Source organism: Sinohyriopsis cumingii, unplaced genomic scaffold (genome assembly GCF_028554795.1).
Source record: "Sinohyriopsis cumingii isolate HCF-2022 unplaced genomic scaffold, ASM2855479v2 utg002073l, whole genome shotgun sequence".
NCBI lineage: Eukaryota > Metazoa > Mollusca > Bivalvia > Unionida > Unionidae > Sinohyriopsis > Sinohyriopsis cumingii.
The window spans coordinates 78,715-99,845 of NW_028316122.1; the positions used below are offsets into that span (position 1 = coordinate 78,715).

The 21,131-nt window shown below is 36.1% G+C and overlaps 1 protein-coding gene across 1 annotated transcript in view; it reads left to right on the forward strand.

Moving 5' to 3' along the window:
• Positions 1 to 21,131, forward strand: part of LOC149771190 (uncharacterized) — a 188,140-nt gene that overhangs the window by 25,760 nt on the left and 141,249 nt on the right. The window contains exons 3-5 of the mRNA XM_089948755.1: positions 1,017 to 1,083; positions 9,117 to 9,145; positions 20,932 to 21,069. Coding sequence (XP_089804881.1) covers positions 1,017 to 1,083; positions 9,117 to 9,145; positions 20,932 to 21,069 — 234 coding nt within the window. The remainder of the gene's footprint in view (positions 1 to 1,016; positions 1,084 to 9,116; positions 9,146 to 20,931; positions 21,070 to 21,131) is intronic.

The window sequence follows — 21,131 nt, forward strand, 5'->3', positions numbered from 1 at the left end:
TGACTTGCTGAAGTGGCCAGCCTGGGGAGCTAAAATTATTATTCTTAAAGCAGTCATGGTGACCACTGTGGTTAGCCTAGTGGTTAGAGCATCCACCTCAGATGGGGGAGGTCGTGGGTTTGACCTCTGGTTGAATCATACCAATGACTTATAAAAATGGTAGTAGCAGCTGCCTCACTAGGCTGTTAACATTAAGAAGTTAGGTCTATGCGGCCTAGTGCTAGACATCACCAAAAACTGTCACACTACAGAAATTGTAGTGATAGGACAGAAAAACTGTTAAAGCTTTGTTAAAAATCCAAATCATGCACACATGCATACACATGCAGCAGTCACTGGGATTAACTTTGCTACTGACTAGTTTCTGCATACACTAGAGATCAGTTTCCCCATCCACAATGGAAAGAACAACTGTCTGACATTTTGAGTTGATTCAAAATAAGAGCCTAGCAGATCATCTTGAGAGAGTGAGCTGAGTTTATATGACAGATTTTCATTGGTCTCATTACCAGCATTCTTCAGCAGCATGAACCATGTCAAGAGTGTCACATATCAAGTGTCACATGTCGAGAGTGTAGCAAATCAAGTGTCACATGTCACGATCCTGAACAACACCACAGGTTTGATGTAAAGTTATCTTATAGTCTTGTTGAAAAAAAAGTAATTTGTTGGCGTCGGCAAGTCCAAGATCCAAAGTCAGGAAAGACCAATTTAATAATACCATGTCATATTCAACAGGTGTTAGTATCTAGAAATTTAGAAGACTTTTGGCTTGTAGACCACTTTTCCATACTCCAGATATGATTTGTTTGATGAGGCGAATCATGTTTATGAGTTATGTTATACCTCAGTTTGATTGATACTGGAATTTGTTGATCTATTGATACAAATTTTGATTTTGTGTGTGGTTAAATTAACTGATCTGTAATCAAGTTATAATCTACTAATACATTTCTTACAAAAACTATTTTATTGTGAGGGAAATTCTAAGTATGATAATACTGTGTCAATTTTAGATTACACCTGTGCACCAAAATGTGAAGAGGGTTTCCAGCGGAATGACAGTGATATCTGCATACCTATGTAAGTAATCCCATATTAGTTTGATAGGCACTGTTTTCAATGTGAATATTTTATTCTCCGAAAGATATATTTAAGCTTTGTATTCCTGTTATGGGCTTTAAGATCACAGACAAGAAGAGCTGTTGTCCATCGTCTGTCTGTCCTTTAGCACAGGTTTATTGTCCCTATTCCAACTAAATTATTTGGAGGATTGTTATGAAATGTATTACACACATTCGTCTCATAGTCTTAAATGAATAAGATACTACTCAGACATGCCCACCATAATTTTGAAACTTTTGGCTATCGCTACAGTAGTCCCCCTCATATAAGGCCACCCCTATTGCAGCAGGGAAGTGGCCTTATAATGAGGGTGGCCTTTCTACAGGGGGATGACAAATGCAAATAGTAAATACATATGAAGAAAGTCACAAGTACATTTCATTCTAAAATATTTAATATTTTCATTAAAAAATCACATGCATGTTGTGAAATGAATATAAAACAAACTTTCATTATTTTCAGAAGAATGCTATGAATAACCATTGATATAGTTTTAAAACTGTCTTTATAATTCTGTTACAGATCACATCATCTGTCACTTTGTTAGTAACAGTCTAAAAAACAAACCAGTCTCGACACTCACAATTAAAAATATCCATGCTGTTGTATCCCCTGCATTAATAGTTTAGTCTTTTGTTCCAATCTTCGACAACTTCATTATTAACATCAGCTGATTCTCCACTAAGGACAGAACACTTAATATTGTGTCGCACTTGAAATCTATGCAACCATCCATTACTTGTGGTAAAGTCGTCATTATCCCAATTCAACTGACAGAATTGTTGCTTTTTTTGTCATTCAAATCAGGATACAAACATCTTCTGGCTCAAACAATCTTCCTTTCTCCATCCATTTCACCTTCCCACTTCTGCAGAATTGTTTCCTTATCTCTCATGATACTGTTTATCTGAGTCGCTCCGACATTATAGTTTTCTGCAAGGATCCTCGACCCCCCCACCTCTCGTTCAGTTGAAATACTTTCACTTTCTCTTCTAAACTGAGAACTTTTCTTTTCCACAATGACATATTGATATTTTTGCAGTAAGTTATTCACATTGCCAACTATAATACTGATAAAACAATTTTTTTATGCATCTAAACAAATTGCCATATGTTTTTATAGGAAATGATCTTGTCATGTGATTTGTTAGTCGCAGTCTGGTACCCTATTGTTTTTATACATTTCTTTACACTAAGTGAGAGAAGCCAAAATGGCTTCGATATGTACCATTAACCTTTTACACAGATTTGACCTCGCGGCCGTTAGGATTTGTCATTTTGACAATTATTGTCAGTAGTAATAGCCACTAATTATCAAAGTGAACAAGCTCAGCATCTTACTAAGGGAAGCCATAAAGGCTATCAAACCATTTTCCTGCTGACTTGTGTATTGTACTTCGATATTGCCACTTCTCAGCTGTTACTACTGTTCAATAATTGTAATCTTAACAATTATCAGAGTGACTAAACTGGGCATCTTATGATAACACAGCAGTATGGCTAATTGGATTACATGTACTTACCCTTTTGTATAGATTAAAATTTGAGTCTTTCTCGGCTTTATGGAATAAATGTGGCTTCTCGTGAGGTGTAAATAATAAAATATTAACTGTAGTGATACATGTACTTTAGGCAACACTTCTTTCAGTAACGAAAACCTGACATCGAGAAACAGAAATTGGATTACTTAACACACGTTATGAATAAAATACTGGTTCTGGATACATATTAAAATAAGATGCGGCCGCTTGTGAGGGGTAAATTTTATATTATTGCACTAATATGCTGGCCACTGGTTGCGTTAGTCGGGTGGCCTTTCATGAGGGGTACTTTTGAACATAAACTCGTCGGTGCCAACGGATTCTGGCCGTAAGGAGTGGGTGGCTGCTGGTCACTGGTGGCCATTCAAGAGGGGGACTACTGTACTACTTCTGAACTGAATGTCATTTTGTAATGTAGTTTTAACCAGAGGGTTTTTTATGGTGTCTCATTGGTCTTAAATGAAAACAGTGCCAAGTTGACATTCATTATGTCCACCATAGCAGCTAAGTTGAAAATCTTGTTATCACTGAAGAATATAAAAGATTGTTTCAACAATGAAAGGAAGAAATGGTGTTTCTTGAATTCTGGAAACTCTTTTAAGCTAGTAGATCATCAAGGAATCATGTTTTTATCATCCTATTTTGCAGCAGTGGAAATGTCTGCATCTGACATGCATTGATATACATCCATCCATCAGTTATTTCTTGTTACCACTCTTGATTCCATATATCAGAACCGATAAGATTTGAAATATAAGTTTATAATTACATTTTTCTTTATTCATTTTGATTTACAGCATTCTGATTGGTCAGGCCCTTTTGAATTTTTGGGGTTCATACCTATATGAACCCAATTATTTTTTTATGCTTCACAGATTATACCACAGTCTGATTGGATTGACCATTTTGAATTTCTGGGGTTCATACCTATTAGAACTCAATTATTTTTTAAGCCTCACAGACCATACAGACCTATTTGAACCCAATTATTTTATAAGCTTCACAGATCATACAGTTTGCACACCATTTTATCAGTTCATATTTCACTGAATTTTAAAAATAAACATCCAGCCCTAAAATATCATCAAAATTTAGGAAGAGCTCAATAAAGAGTCCACATATACTAATAAATTGATATTGCATTGGATTGGCTGAGCTTGTGTCCATTTTTGACCTGATCTTGATCCAACATTATCTGTATGCTTTATCAAGCTTTTAGACAAATTCAACAATGAGCATCCATGCATACTAATTAGATAATCTTGCATCTGATTGGTTGAGCATGTTACCCATCTGGAGGACATATTTCTGCTCTGATTCTTATCAAACTTGAAATGTATGCTTATATCATTGAGAAATATAAATATAATAATAAACATTTACCTACTAAATAAAAAATAATAACTAAAAATCAGGCTAATTTAATTTGATAATTGAAAGTATCATGTGATGTTCAATTGGTTTTAATGAGATTAGGATATTTATATATAAATCCATTTCAGAGGCTCATCTTCTTCAGTAATTAAAAACAAATCTTATAATCTTTGTGTGACTAACTTTTGTACTGAGTGAAACAGTTTTCTTAATTATTATGTCATAATTTTAATTCCTAATAAAATCTTTGAATCATTTGTAATATTGAACTTTTTGAGCAAAATTTTTTTGACATTCCATGTGTCCTGAACCTTGTAATAAATGAAGAATTGGAAATTATTTGCCACTTCAGTGAGACCTGACACTTCCTTGTAAAGGACACTTGTCCATAAAAGACAGCATGTATTAACTTTCCCTTTCTAAAAATGTACTTGTATATTTCACCTCATCATAATGGACACATGGATGTATTGGACATAATATCATGCTGCTTTGAGTGTCCTTTATAGTCCAGTTTCACCAGATGCCAATTAAGGATCAATCATAAAATTTTTTTGCACATTCTGCAACCTGCTAACTAACCTTAAATGTTGATAACAGCAATTAGTTATCCTGCTGCTGTTGCATAGCTAACCTATTTTCATGCCAAAAATTCACCATCCTTTTGACTGCAAGACCACCTCATCACTCATTAGGTCCATGGTGGCCAGGTTGCCTCAGATCCAAGATGGAGTTCTCTAACTCTCCTTCCTTTGCTACTGCAGGAAAGGGGGACAGCCCAGGAAAATCAAATCCTCTCGTGCTGTGTATCCCTGTCCCACACGTCCCAGTACATGCTTGCCTAGGCATCTAGGGGCTTTGTAAAGCATCATGAATGATTGGTGGTCCTCCATTATAACAAGGGTTATAAATTCCAGTTTTGAGAACAACTTCCACTATCAAAGACCCCCATTCTTTCTCCAGTCCAGTCTGGTGATATCGAGGGAAGAGGTGCACTTCATTTTACAGAAAGAGGGAGTTGAGAGGGTCTTGAACGATCAGTCTCCCTCCTAATCCACAATCTCCTGGTCACCAAGAAATGTGGGAAAGTTTGAACCATAATAATAATAATAATAATAATGAGGACTTTGTATAGCGCCTAATCTTTAGAAGCTCTAAGCGCTTTACAACATTAGACAACACCTATAAGGTAAAAAACATATAATGATATGATTACAAAAACAAACACGATGAAATTAGAAAACATTAATAAAACATGCTGAGAATATTTAAAGTAGGAAACATTGTTCAGTCTTTTAAGTTTGTTCTTGCAGTCGAAATAAGTGAGTTTTGAGAGCCCTCTTGAATGTTATTACTGTGTCTTTGTGTCTAAGTTCAGTGGGCAATTCATTCCACATTGCTGGTCCCTGGTATGCAAAAGAACGCTGTCCATATGACTTTGTTTTCATAGTGGGAATAATGAGTATACGATTGTCAGAAGAGGAGCATAAGTATCTTGCTGGTGTGTACACATGGGTGAGGTCGGATAGGTATGTTGGACTAGAGTCCGACAGTGAAACGTTTGACTCTGGATCGAATGGATAGCCAGTGTAGGGTACAGAGCAGCGGGGAGGTGTGCTCTGATCGTGGTACTCATAAGTATGATCCGAGCAGCTGTGTTTTGAACTTTTTGAAGTTTCTGGAGCAGATATTGAGATGAACCAGACAGAATTGAGTTACAATAGTCCAGTCTTGAAAGTACTAATGAACACACAAGTGTTTTAGTGGCATCAACTGAAAGATATTTGTGAATGGAGCTGATGCATCTCAGCTCAAGATATGCAGCCTTGCATATGTTCATGACATGCTGGTGCAATGTGAGAGTGCTGTCCAAAGTAACACCTAGGTTTCGTACTGATTGTATGAATTTAATGTTGGTGTTGCTGATATCTGTTGTTTGAGGTAAAGGATTTGAATGAGAAAGTCTTTGTGTTGTGATCAGAATGGCCTCAGTTTTATCATCATTCATCTGCAGCTTGTTACATGTCATCCATGATTTCACATCAGAAATGCACCTCTCTACACCTTGGATGGTAGCATCAACTTCATTTAGATTTGTATGTTTGGGTGTCATCTGTGTACAATTGGTGAGACACTGGATAATGATCTATGACACTTGAGAGCGACTGAGTGTACAGAATGAAGAGAACAGGTCCAAGAATAGATCCCAGTGGAACACCACAACATAGATCAACTGGGCTGGAGTGTATTCCATTTGCAGATACAATTTGTGTCCTGTTGACCAAGTAGGACTTGAACCACAGTAACGCTGTATCATGAATGCCAAATACATGCTGGAGACGGTGAAGTAATATATCATGGTCTATTGTGTCAAATGCTGCAGACAAATCGAGGAGGGTGAGGATTGTAATCTTTCCGCTATCCAACACAGAGAGAATGTCATTAACTACTTTTAGAAGAGTAGTTTCAGTACTATGGCAAGTGCGATATTCAGATTGTACATTGCTAAAAAGACTGTTTGAATTTAGATGAGATACAAGTTGGGATAGAACAACCTTTTCTAAGATTTTTGATATGAATGTGGGATTAGAAATGGGGCGGTAGTTCTTTAAATCATTATGGTCTAGTGTTGGTTTCTTCAGCAAAGGCTTAACAATGGCAGTTTTAAAAACTGATGGGAATTCCCCAGATGAGAGAGAGGTATTAATAACATCAGTTAGTGGAGGCAATACTGGATCTAAGTACTCAAGCAGCAGTGGTGTTGGAATTGGATCAAGTTCACATGACTTTGGTGCACTCTTCATGAGGATTGAACGTATGAAATCCATAGAGACAGGTTCAAATGCTGCTACTGGTTGCCGCTCAAATTTTGTATCCCAACTGTATGTTGACGACGAGTCAATTGAAATTGTGGTGTCAAGCTTACCTCTAATGGTTTGTACTTTGTCACGGAAGAAATTTGCAAACATGTCCGGAAGGTCGACTGGAGAAGGTAGTTGGAAGTGGTGTAGATTTATTCCTTGACATTAGCTTGTTACTAATCTCGAAGAGCTCTTTGCAGCTGGAATGTTCCATGATCTTAGTAGTGTAGTGGGCTGATTTCGCATGGACTATATTTGTGACATTCTTCTTAGCGACTTCATAGATTTGCTTATGAATAGTGAGTCTGGTGGAAAGCCAGAGCCTCTCAGCTTTACAGCGGTCTCTTTTAGCAGAGCGAAGCTGGTCCCTAACATTGCTATACCATGGAGAACACTTTTGAATTGATACTCTGCACTTGGTAGCTTGGACATGGTTGTCAAGCAATGAAAGCAAGCAGTTATCAAGTCGTTCTGCAGTAGGAGGTAAGCAAGTTGTTAGTTTAGCTTGGATGTCGTGCATTAGTTTGGTTCTATTTATCATATGGAGGTTTCTCTTAGTAGCAGATAAAGGTGGAGGGTTAGGGACTAATACATGAAGATGGCATATAATGCAGAGGTGATTTGATGCAAGGTCATGGGATACCAGACAGGAATGTAGAATGTTATCATCAGGTCTATGAAGAATCCAGTCTAAAATGGTTAACTGGCTGTTTGAGGTTGAAAACATTAATGGAATCTATGAGTTTTGATGTGTTTGAGTTTCCAGGACAGTCAAAGTGAAAGTTGAAATCTCCAAGAATAATCAGGTTGCCACCTATCGAATTTCCATAGTCCAGGAGATTTGGAAACTGCTCCAAAAAGAGAGAGTCAGCCAGCTTGTTTTTTCTACTAGGAGGAGGGCGGTATAGGCAGAAAAAATGGACTGACCTTTTCTCCAGTGTGAGTGTGGTTTGGATTAGTTCAAACGATGTGTGGTCGAATCAATCTCTCCCCATTCAACCAGTTTATCTTGTAAGAATCCTTCAGGTTGGAGACAATCCCTCAATCTGGAATGCTCTTTGCCCATTCAGTTTGGCCAACTCCATAAGAATACTTTCCTTATACATGTATATACTGTATATGTTCCAGTTCCAAGAAAACAGAAAGGTTTCTTCAAATATAAACTTTGCTATACAGATTCATTTTATTGATCAGCAAGTTGGTTTGCAGACCAGTCTATACTTTCAAAGAAAATGGTGCCAGATGTTGCTTTACAGCATGAGTTGTGGATATTACTTTAAAAGAAGAATTAGAGTAGAGTGATCCAGCACTCTGAGCCCATCATCATGTTCATTGCTGAATTCCAGTTCACAACCATTCTGCAAAAGTTACATGTGTAAACTAGTTAAAAAGTGAGTATTTAATATAAATTAGGGAGGTTGAGCACAGCAGCAGTGGTTTGCACCCTTCTCTTAGGGAGGTAGAGCATTGCAACAGTGGGTTACGCCCTCCAATTAGGGATGTATTGCACTGCAACCACAGGTTGTGCCCTCCTATTAGGGAGGTTAATCACTGTGACAGCGGGTTGCTCCTTCTCATTAGGGAGGTAGAGTACTGCAACACATCTCATGTTTTTGTTTCTCTCTGGGGCCCATTGTTACCTTCTAAAAATGGACATATCCCTCTATGGTGAGTACAACTCAATTTCTGTTTTTCATCAGTTTGACAAGAATATCGGCCTACCCACCTGACAAACTCAGCTATGCAATAGCGTCAGGATAATTAATTGCTGATATGAAAATGTTGTTTTTTTGGTGGGTAAAACTAATTTTAATTATGCAATACTCACCTGCCATTATTGCCAAATACCCTTCTCCCACCACTTTGATGTCTTTTGTGACCATCATCTGTGAAAATATTAGAGGTAATATCTACCTTCTGCACATGTCTTTGTGACATAAAGAGTGGACTGCAAAAGGTTTTTCTGTCTTTTCTCCACTGTGTAGGTGGATGTATTCACATCAAACAGATGGTGAGTTTTTGGCACAAAAATAGGTTAGTTACGCAATAGTGGCAGGTAAGTATTGCATAAATAAAATTAGTTTTAACCCCCCCAAAAATGTACTTGTTAATGAAATTATGGAATCATTTTGTGTACTTGCATGTTGGAAAACTTTGCCACATGTTGCTAAATTTCATAAATTATCTCATTGTTGTTTTGTTTTTATCTTTACAGAAGTACAGTTATTACAACGACAGCAGGAGGTAACATATTATTCTACTTGGATGGTGTTGTTTTTTTAATTGACTAAATTATTTTTCTCTACTTTGGCAAAGTACCATTTTGTAAGAATGACAATTGCTTGGTGAGAATTGCTGTTCACATGTTACAAAATCTGTTTTAAAATGCTTACTTAAATGGGGATAATGTTCTGTTTAGGCAAACTTGATGTTGTTTTGGGTTTAATGCCATTTAAGGCAATAAAACTCCTACGTCTATGCATACTGTTCAGTTACTTTTACTAGCCTTGTTTGCTTGGCACAACATATATGATAGATCCTTTCAGAACTGTTATTTGGTGCCTCAGGTGGCTAGCGGTCTAAAGCACTATCCTTTACCAGTCATTGCCATCTCACCTCTGTCAGCATTGGTTTCCTTTACCAGTGACTGCCATCTTGCCTCTGTCTGCATGGGTTTCCTTTACCAGTGACTGCCATCTCACCTTTCTGCGTGGGTTTCCTTTACCAGTCACTGCCATCTCACCTCTGTCTGTGTGGGTTTCCTTTACCAGTCACTGCCGTCTCATCTCTGGCTGTGTGGGTTTCCTTTACCAGTCACTGCCATCTCACCTCTGTCTGCGTGGGTTTCCTTTTCAGTCACTGCCATCTCACCTCTGTCTGCATGGGTTTCCTTAACCAGTCACTGCCATCTCACCTCTGTCTGTGTGGGTTAGAGTCTTAGTCTCAGCTTATGTGAGAAAACTTGCCCGTTACTTCCCATGCATCTGTGGTCTTCCTGGCTTCTTCCTCCACCAGTTATTTTGGCTGCCATGTATATCATGTGCTGAAAAATGGTGTTACGCCCATGGCAACAAGAACAACTGTTATTTGGACATCAATATCCCACATGAATGCCCTTCAGAACTGTTCAAGTCACTGAGATCTCATCCTTATAGATGCATTAGACCAGTGTTCCTTCATTTCGGTATTAAATGAATTCTTGTTAGGAAATCCCTTGAAATTATTTGCAATAAGCTGTCAGTGAACAGCATGAAAGGAATTGATTTTTGAAACCATAGAAGAAAAGCATGATTACAAAATGGCCTTTTGCACCTTTATGTTTAGGGCTGTTCCAGTAAAACGTATATCCCCATAGGGGATGGCACTTCAAAAAAACTTCTGTATGAGGTTGTGTTTCAAACTATTTTGATTCTGACAGTGGAAGGTTGGTTAGGAAAATCACTTCTGTTGTGGGTTGTGTTAACAAAATGAGAAATCGCTGGTGGGGTTGTCATAAAAAAAAACAACAAATGAATATATATTTAAAATCAGATCTAACCCCCTCCTAGCGGTCTAACGTGAATAAAACTTTGGATCAGAAAATGATGCGAGTGCATGTAATTTGTATGAATTCGCGTACTTTTAAAGCAGTGATACGCGTTCAGCAAATTACATCAACGTCACGGATATAAAAAATCTGCTTTGCGCAGTATGTAATTTTTATTAAACTTTTAACTTTAAAAGTGCATTTCGTGGCGTAATTTTCGCTGCCACAGCTGTCTCACAAAGCTTGATGTGACATCCAGATATCTGGATACACCGGTTCAACATGAATGTCTGTTTAACTAAATTTGATTGGTTCATTGGGCCCTGGAACAAGCATTTTATGGTAGTTTTAGCCTTACTTTCATAATGGAAGTTTTACAAATGCGTGTTTGAATAAGGGTCACACAGGAAACCAAAGTGGCTGAATCACAACACGGTTTGTCTTCAGATGACGTTTTCAGTTGACAAATACTGGCTGCTGACAGTTATGATGACAATGAATTTCATGTACATCGGTCTGTTGGACATTGGGAAAATGTCAGTGGAAATACCAGTGTATGATTTTGAGCCCAAAATTGATGTTGAGTGCGAGTCCAATGTACGTGTTGGATGGACAATATGCCGGTTATATGTATTCAAGATACCCATGTCTAAACAAGCAGACTATGGGAATGTTGAACTTAAAACCCTAATACAGCATTATTGGAGGGAAAAATCTGGCATAAGAGGCAGCAAAGCACTGATTCAAGGAAGTGAATCTTTAGCAGTGTTCATCTTAGTGAAAACTGACTGAGGTCTCGGAAATGCTTATAGTCACGCATTTTTGGATGCCATTTATTTTATTTATTTAGGTGGGCAGTAAAAGTCAGACTTACCAGTCCTGCTTCATTCACCAGCATAGTGGGAAAATGTGTTGATCAGTTAGCTGTGCTGATATTTACAATGACAGAGTTTAGTGGCTGAAAGCACCCCCAAGTCATCACTGTTATAAGAGTACATCAAAAGAACATGCTGCAATAGCTGAGTGGCAATATCAAAGGCTTTGACAAGCAGCTGGCTTGGAAAATCTACTGATATTTACAATGCTCGAATTCAGAGGCCGAAGGACCCAGAGATGTACATGTGGTCATTTATAACAGTACATCAAGTAAACAACTTTAGCTTTCGTTATTGTGTTCATTTCTGAGTGTAACGGAATAAGCAGTGCACGTGACTTCGGAATCATGACATGTTGAGACTTAGACTTGAATGAGTAATTTGGGGTTCAACGGCAAACTGACAAAAATTGTAATGAGATTCAGGAGAGTGCTGAAGTTGCTAGAACTGATAGTTTGGAAGGGACAGTAGCCAAGTGTAAGAAAGTGTGATGCCTAGCTTGGTAGCTTAGTGCTTTGAATAAGACTTTCCTTGGATCGAAAAAATTCAGACTCACTCTGATGGACAAACAAGAGCTATGTCAGTGTTATAAAGAATGTAGAAATTAAACTCTATGGCAACCAATAGTTCTTATAATTTGCATAGTTTTCTGGGAGGGGACTGCAACTTTTGCTGGTGGGACTCATATTTTTACCAAAATGGGAGCCATGGACTCTTAGTTTTAAAATCCTAATGAATCTTCAGGTTCAAAACTTTTCTTTTTGGAACAGAGATATCCAAGAGAGAATACCATTGGGGCCATACATATGAGATGTTGAAAATTGCACAGCCATAAAGAACAGTAACTTGTTCAAGCTAGTTATGCATATACATTTCAGACAGCAGGCAATGAAAGGAGTTCTCAGCACAGAATAATATTCATACACAGAGGAGGAGGATCATATTAAATTCAGAAACAATTAACATAATGCTCATAGGGAACATCAGAGAATCCCCATACAACATAATTAAGTGTGTGTAGATCTCAAGTTGGCAGAACCACTGTGGCAACAAAAGAATAAAGAGACAAACTTTTATATCATGCAGATGTATGACCAAGTACATGCTCTCTATGTGCAAAAATTAAATGACATTAAACATAAGAGACTGACTGATCTGTGTAAACTCAAAGCAAGATGGATAACATTTGTCCTGTTTGTGTTCGGTTCTTTCTATTTTGAACATATTTTCTGCAGACCTTTTGGCACTTGGTTCCAAGCCATCATTTGGTATTTGTATTACAAATTGGATAACTAAAAATGTCTGTTATCTAGTACACTACATTTGTAAGCAGTGTCATTAACTAATGATGAAATTGTTGAAAAAATACTTGATGTCATTCTGATCTATGGATTCTTTACTACACTACTAATCTGTTCATCCTAATTCTTTTTTTTTTAGCATCTCCTTTAGTCTTACTGGTAACAGTGCTTTTTTTATAAAATTATAACTTCTATTTTCTTGTACCAGTGCTTTTAATAAAATTGTAACTTCTATTTTCGTGCAATCTAAATATTTGAAAAGGATGTGTGATTGTCAAAAGGTCAAATGTGCTTAGTTTTGTAAAATCTAACACTATTAATTAGCAAGGGATTAAAGTAAAAAGTGGGCAGAAATTATTGCCATATTACTGTGTTGTTAGAAACAACAGAAAGTTGTACAAGATGTATTTTGCAAAGTTGTAGAACTAGCGCTCATATTGTCACCACATATTCTACTTAAATAATATCCTTATTTCTGTATATTCCTATCAGTATTTTCTAAGTGGTAGTAATTTTCTGATCTGATCTTGTTCGTTTCTTGCGCAATTTTCACACATCAAGAATTCTCACAGTATCATTAAAAAACAATGTAATCTGCACCAAATTGAGTTGTTTGAGAGGAAATTAATTTTTTTAACACAAAAATTACTGAAGTTACGAGTTCTTGCATTAAAGTCTAACATTAAATAACATTTGAAGTAGCCACGATAGTAGTTTAGGATGCAACTGTACTAATTTCACCTTTGGTATATCCAAATCTTGAAAGTGATGGAGGAACATAGCTCCAAAATAAACACATCAGTTTTAGAACCTGTTCATTGACTATGAATGAAGTATCCAAGTCCAACTGAATTGTTAGAATTTTTTTAATTCTTTTGAAACATCGTAACTAGCTGTCAGATATGGAGTAAGCCTATGGTCTTTCTGCCATCCCAAGCAAGAACTCACTACAACCACGTGACCATGCCCAATGACATCACAGTAATAATCGCTATACAACTAGAGATGACATCTCTTCGAGAATTTTGATTTCAGTAGAGCCTTAACAGAGTGGAACAGTAAGAAAGAGTGACAGATATTTGAGTGTTAGGGAGATATTTAACAATAGCTATTCCTTCTGCCACCGCTTCCTCATTGGAGATCATACACACACAAAACTTAGAGTAAATCCTGAAATCCTGGCAGCATCCCTGTAGGGGAGATAACTTGACTTCAATTTTATTGGTCTCTGGTTATCACATGGTATTTCTGTTACTTGCATTATCTTACAGTGTGTCCAGTCAGCATGGTCGAAAAAGGCTTACAACCATTGAGAGTTGTTTAAGGACTCACATTTCTACGAGAACCATACTATAAAACAGTGAAGATAAAATAGATATATTTGGGTTTGTCTGTCCCTGATTGGTTGAAAATGAAAGTAAGATTTTAGTAAAAACAATCTTGTGAGAGCTTGTCCTACTTGTAACTGAAAAAGTGAGGGACATTGTTTTATTAACATAATTTCCGTCCCTTTACAGACCTGAGTTTGGATGACTCGTTACTGAAATCAGCAGCTGACTCTTTGGTGCAGTATTGAAAGCACACACTTTGAATTTGTATCGATCCAGAAAATGGTGCGGCTGTTATGGTTTTCTTTTCACAAAAGCTGTTGTCATAGATGTGTCTGTACTGATACAAATTTGATCATGAGCACTCAAAATTTTAAGTTACTGAATTTTAATATCATGGTGTTTGCACAGGTTTACAATGGGAACTGAATTAGTACAGAGAGTCCTGAACTCTTGAGTTTTGTGCAGAACTATGGAATCCAAGCAGAATACATCCAGAAATGTAGAGGTTTTAAATCATGGATTTAGTCTCCCCATTGTGTTTCACACTGATATGCATATTCACAGAACATTTGTTTAGTAGTAGGAAAAGTAAGTAAGAAATTTAGATACATATCATAAACAAGAAAAACAGTATGTGGGGGAAGAAGATTATAGGAACAGGCTGGAACGAAGAAGAATAAAATCATTAATGAGTAGAAGTGTGCCTCTTTTTTGATGTGTGCAGCATTATTTTCTCAGCTTCAAAAAGAAATTTCATCAAAAGGAAGACAATAAAGGGTGTACAGTTAACTAAACCAATGTGAATTTAGCTACTTAAAAGATGTATCAAATCGATTTTAACCTTCTGGTCTGTTTCTGTCCGACCTGGTGATATGTCCACTGAATCAGTATGGTTGGAAAAATATTTGGCAAATTTAAAAATTTAAAAATCTTTTGGCAGATTATGATTATACACTACTTCTGCTTGAGAGATGTGAATACTTTTATTTCTTGGTTTGTTGATTGTGGTTGTTGCTCAATTCAAATGCATCATTGATAAACATTGATGCATTCTCATACTTTGTTACAAATATTTATTACATATGCATATCTCCAGATATTGGTGAATATAGCTTGAATAAGTTATAACAGTTCTAGTTGGAACAATGAAAATTGTGAGAAAATTTAAGTGAGCTAAAATGTAAACTTTTTGGCAGTGTGTGATGTAGGATTGCTCAAGACTTTTCCATCTCATATGCTTACTATGAAAAATCCACTTGTACCAACTGATGATGACTTTTAGGTACCTGTCAAAAAGGCATAATTGATGATAATCAAAGGTCTACAAAAATTACTCGAGTCAAAAGTTATAAACTCGTACAGCTGTGGCAAAAATGATTGACTAGTACCTTTGCTGCTGTTGCCACAGTTGATTAGTTGGTTGATTTAGTTTGGTTTGAGTTGTTTTTTTATTATTTTTAAAAAATATATTAGGTGGAGGAAGAACCCTGAAAGACCACAAACCTAAATTGGTTGATCTGTGACAAACTCACTCTGTGAGATGTGCAAGTGATGTAAAAGCAAGCACCTTAGTATACTTGGGCACATGGAACCTCTGTTGCTTTGACGTTTATTTCCAACAGCCAAAGTGATTTAGACATGAGATTTCGGGTTTCTGTAGATCATTATGGCCTTAACACCATTTTCAGATGAAGAAAATCTATATAAAGTAGCCAGTTTTACTGCTGAAGAAAATCCAAGTCCTTTTGAGACACTAAACACCACTTATGTAGAACCACTGACCTTCCACAAGTAACTGGCAACATTCTCATTTACACATTGGAGGCAAGTAATCACATGACAAGCATCTTGTACCACTGCCATGGAAGCCCCTGAGATCTGTATCACAAGACATGCATCTTATACCACTCTGCCATGAAAGCCCCTCAGGCCATAGGCATAAGTCTCATATGAAAAACTAGAAGTAAGAGATATAACCTGTGATAACTGGATTGAAAGTGCAGAATGTGATGATGATGATGCTATTGACAATACAGTTAACTGCAATGACATTGAGTACTCGGGGAAAAATGATTCCTTGACGTTTGTTCATGTTTTAAAATCTAACTTATGATATAAATATGTTTGACTTCCTTTATTTTTTTTTACAACTTTATATTAGTTTTGCAACAAGGCATAAAAATAAGACATCGGTAACTGAAAAAGATGTTTCTACAAGAAATGATATAGTGTAAAAGTAGACAGAAATAATGCAACATCACTTCCACAGGCATCAGTGGGTTTTTTTCTTCTGACAAATCATGTATTATAAGTTCACCAAAACATCTATTGAAAAAAATAACAAGGAATCATAGCATCTGACCACACATTTAAAACAATACAAGATTTAACTATTATTCTAATCAAAAGCAGCATGCCTGAGAACAAAGAAAAATAGCAAGACATAGTGGTCACTTTAGCAAACACACAGTTTAGTAAGGATACAAATTCATGATTTCTGCATTAGAAATCCCTATTATAAAATCTATATTCATGGACGTTAAATTAGTAGGTATTAAGGGTATTAAGGGACTGATCAATGACATCTATAAATAATAAGCCACCATGAAAATTTTTGATTTCACAGTATCAGAGACATACTTGGTTGACAGACAAACAAACAAAAGGACAAAAGATTGATTATAATGAATGAATAAAAATATGAAGTAGATTATATGATCTATAAGAATTCAGTAGATTACCTCCAGCCAGCTGTCATTTAAATTGCTTCTGTCCCCAACCCAATATTAACATCGCTTCTACCTCCCACTAACACATTGCCAGAAATTATGTTTAAAAAATATGCTTCTGCAGGGGCAGTGTTTTTCGATTAAAACATATCTGATGGTGGATCATAATTTTTTTTAATTGCTTCTGTTGTGGGTTGGTTGAATTTGAAAGTGCCTTCCCCCCGGGGGGTATATGTTTTACTGGAACAGCCCTTATATAAACATTGCACTCGCTCAGTCCTAATAACTGAATGAACTGTATGAAATGATAATACTAATGGTACTTGCATAACAATATGTAAAAATGGCATTCTTCTTGTGGCATGTTAACATGCATTTTCTCCATACCAGCTTAAAGGTGTCTTCTGATCACTGCAAACAAGGTGGTCGCTACCTATCAGCAGTGACCACTCCTATTATGCAAATTAAACTTATTTTGGTTTTTGATGCACAAGGCATGGTGTATATAAAGGTATATTACATGAATCCTTGTTTAAGTGTTTCATATTTTGATAGTACTTAAAGGTCACCAGCCATACTCCAACATTTTCCTGTTTATATCAGATTTGCATCACAAGATTAAAAATAGTTATACTTGCACAAAAAAACAAAAATATTATCAAGTGTAAAGAAGAAATAATAATTTAATTACTCGAAATAGAAGTATACAACGCTGTTACTTCCTCTTAGTTACGATTACCTACGTACAGAGGACGCAACCGGAAATGACGTACATTTATCCCAACAAGACGAAGTAAATGCTTCTTCTTGTTGAAAAATAAAACAATAAACTGTGGATAGAGAATATTTTAGATGAAACTAATGAAAATTAATTCACTGTTCAGCCGTATATCGGTATGCGTGCACGACGTACTAGATTGTGTCGCTTTCAAAACTGTTCCATTGTTTTAATTTATTTTGAAAACTCCTGTTAATCAGGTAAAAAGAATCAATGCTGCCTTCCCTATGTTGGCAGACTTTATAAAAAAAAAAGATGAAAGAAATCGGCACACTTAAAGAATCCAAAGGAACCAAACTTGACTTCCTTTTGTCGGCCGACTTCAGAAGAAAAAATCGGCACACTAAAAAGATTAAAAAGTCAATTTTCTGGGGTTGGTTTGCATTGTAGTAAAATAACCTATGTATTTTATATCCTGTCAGTAAGTTTAAACAAAGAGTTTATTGCTCCATCCCAGTTGTGTTTATCACCCAGGTTTCTATTTGTTTGCCATATGTAATCATAATTGATGTTTGCAGGGCAAATATTATACATAATAATAACTTGCTTCAATAATACTTTTGTAACCCATGCTAGCAAAAAGATTATCATTTGCACTCACATTGAATGTATTTTAAAATAATGATTTCTTTTATATTTGCGAGATACCTACTTATAGTTAACCTGGATACAATACAATCTGGGTCAGTTTGCAATAAGTAACTTATCATGCATAAATGGCAGGTGCCTTCAAGCAATCGGGTGATACTTTCGTCTCATTTGCGATTTTGTTATTTGACATAAGCAATACACACTACACTAAGGATGCATACGCAAGCCAGCATCCGCTACATATACGAAGTTCGTGGATATAATGAAAAAAGAAGGAATATATGATAACAATGCAAGGTTAATTTCTTTCATTTTATTTTCAAACAAGTGTATGTCTATCAATTTATTTTGTACTGTGAGTGTTTGTGTGTGTGTGTGGGGAGGTACACATATTAAACACAAAATTTTTTCCTTTCTAATTTGTATGGAATAATGGAGCAAATATGATTGACGATATTGACCGGTAATAACAAGCTTTCAATTTACGCGCACAAACACTAAGACAACTTGAAAAATAAAAACAAACAATAAAATTAACTGGTAAGAGCTTCATATTGCAGCAACTAAATACTGACAAAATGCTCAACATTATTCTTCCCCCTTCTCCCTCTCTCTCTCTCTCTCTCTCATGTGTAATCTAATATGTATTGTATGCAGCTGTGTTACAACGTGAAGCCTAAAATAAAGTATATTTGTTGTAATATCTCATGTACACTACCCTTAGCAAAATGTATACGTATTATATAGAATATTATCTGTTTTGTTTTTTAAATGATTATTGATAATTTGACCGGAAAACTTAAATTGAGAATGTCGTTGTGCAGATTTATATATTTGTTAGCATAAAAAATGTATATAAATACTTTAATTAGAACAAGCAAGATATGTCAGTTTGTTTTCTCTCATAAATATGTACGTTACGAAGTATGATTATTTTCTTTCAAAGAATATCAAAATAATTTATTTAAATTTAGTTTTTTTCCTAAAACCTATCTTACTTAGCATTTACTTTTTTGTTGAAGAAAAAGCACGCACAAACTATTGTTATGTTTGGCCAAATTGTATTTTGAGTTGGGCCAAATTGCCTCCCCATTTCGATCCCACAGATTAAATACACTTTTTTCTGGTAAACATGGTTTTTCAGAAAAAGAAAGAATGCTTTTTCCCCATCATCACTCTTTTGGTTACATCCGTATGCAACACAGTGCACCATATTTGCTGTTAAAAAGCATGATCGTACGCTATATCACATAGACATTTATGTGGGGAAATTAAGCACTTGAACGGCTAGGTTGAATAGAAGGGATAAATTTATGTCATGGGGAAACTACCGATTGTTTATGGAGATTGCCGAATAATTTTTTCCTTTTATAAAGCGGAGTTTTAAGTCTAATTAAACATTTGTATGGTGTGTATACATAACCAATGTGTTTTTTTATTTATAACTATAATAATATCACACGTTTGTACAATATAGGTGGCAGGTGACCTTTACCCATAATCCTGTGAAACTCTAAGGTTTTTTGCAAAGCCAGATTCATTAAGCAGAGAACACATGTCAACACAATTTTCACATCTAGTTTCTAGTCATTGTTCTTATAATATTATGCTGAGAATTATGTCATTTCATTGTATGTGACTTTAATATAATATTTTCATATTTTTGTACAACTTTGAAAAGGGTGTTAATTGTTAATATCTCATGACTGTTGGACCTCTGATGGCATTGACATGTAGGTTGCGAACTTTGTGTAGCCAAGTGATTAGAATTGCAAATGGCATGTACATGGTCAAATAACATCAGTGCTCTAGTTTTGTCTTGCCTCTCAGCGGATTAAATACATAACAATTATAACTTTTTGATATGCAATTGACACTGACCCTACACTCCAACATTAAAGTCAAAATATACAAAAATGGACTCAGACTAATGGTGTAGGTGCTACTAACAGTAGCACTTTTTCATCATCTAACCATCAAAGGTCATATATGAAAGCTGACTGTCTCTTATCTTGGCAAGTTTGAGCAACTGCTTATTAATCAATGAATTGATTAAAGCACCTAATTATACCAACTGCCCTGACAAAAAGTCAGTTTCAAATTACAGGTAAGCTGTCAATTAGTAATTTTATTTAGGAGCCAAATCTACTGATAATTTGATATATATAAGTTATTTCTCTGCAGGAGAGAAGATATGACCTCTTGACATTAGCATGTCAAAACTCTAGGCAAGAATAGAGTATCCTTGTGTGGAACTTATTTTTTTAAAATTATTTTTTACTTTTGCCAAATAGCTAAATTAAGTACATATATCTTGGTAACATGCTGCTACTACTACTACTACTACGAGTGGCCGAGTGGTCTAAAGCGCTCACCGTTCCGGATCACTGCCATCTCACCTCTGTCTGCGTGGGTTCGAGTCCAAGGCTCTGCTAGCGTAGGTACGTGGGAAAGCCTGCCAGTAGCTTCTCGTGGGTCGGTGGTTCTTCCCTGGGTTTTCCAGGGTTCTTCCTCCACCATTTATACTGGCCGCCATGTATAGCCTATCTTGTGCTGAAAAATGGCGTTAAACCCTAGAACAACAACAACTAATGTGAAATAATGATAATGCTACTAATAATAGAGTTAATGCTATTCAGTTCATAGTACATACATGTCATGAACCAAGTTTGAGATATAAACCTGCCTTAAGAGGTCACCCATCTACAAAGGCCAATATTGCTTTTCCCTGTGAGTGGCTGCTGTTGACAGGTGTGTGTGTGTGTGTGTGCGTAAAATTTTGTGGGCTTACAAAAATTGAACAGGATGTTGCTTTGAAAATATTTTGTTTTCTATTAATTTTCTACTGGCAAATTAGTACTCTTTGCCTTTTATTAAAATCTCTTGCTTTTATTTGCAGAGAAAGCATCACCAACATCCACAGCTTCAGCTGAAAATTCCTCAAAAGAAAGCAGCAGTAGAGACAACAATACAATCACCATCATGGCCAGTGTCTTTGTGGCAGTTATATTGATTATTGTGATTATTGTTTTTGTTGGTAAGTAATGGGAAAATGGGAATAAAATTGTATCACTTCCATATTAATGCATACAGTAATCA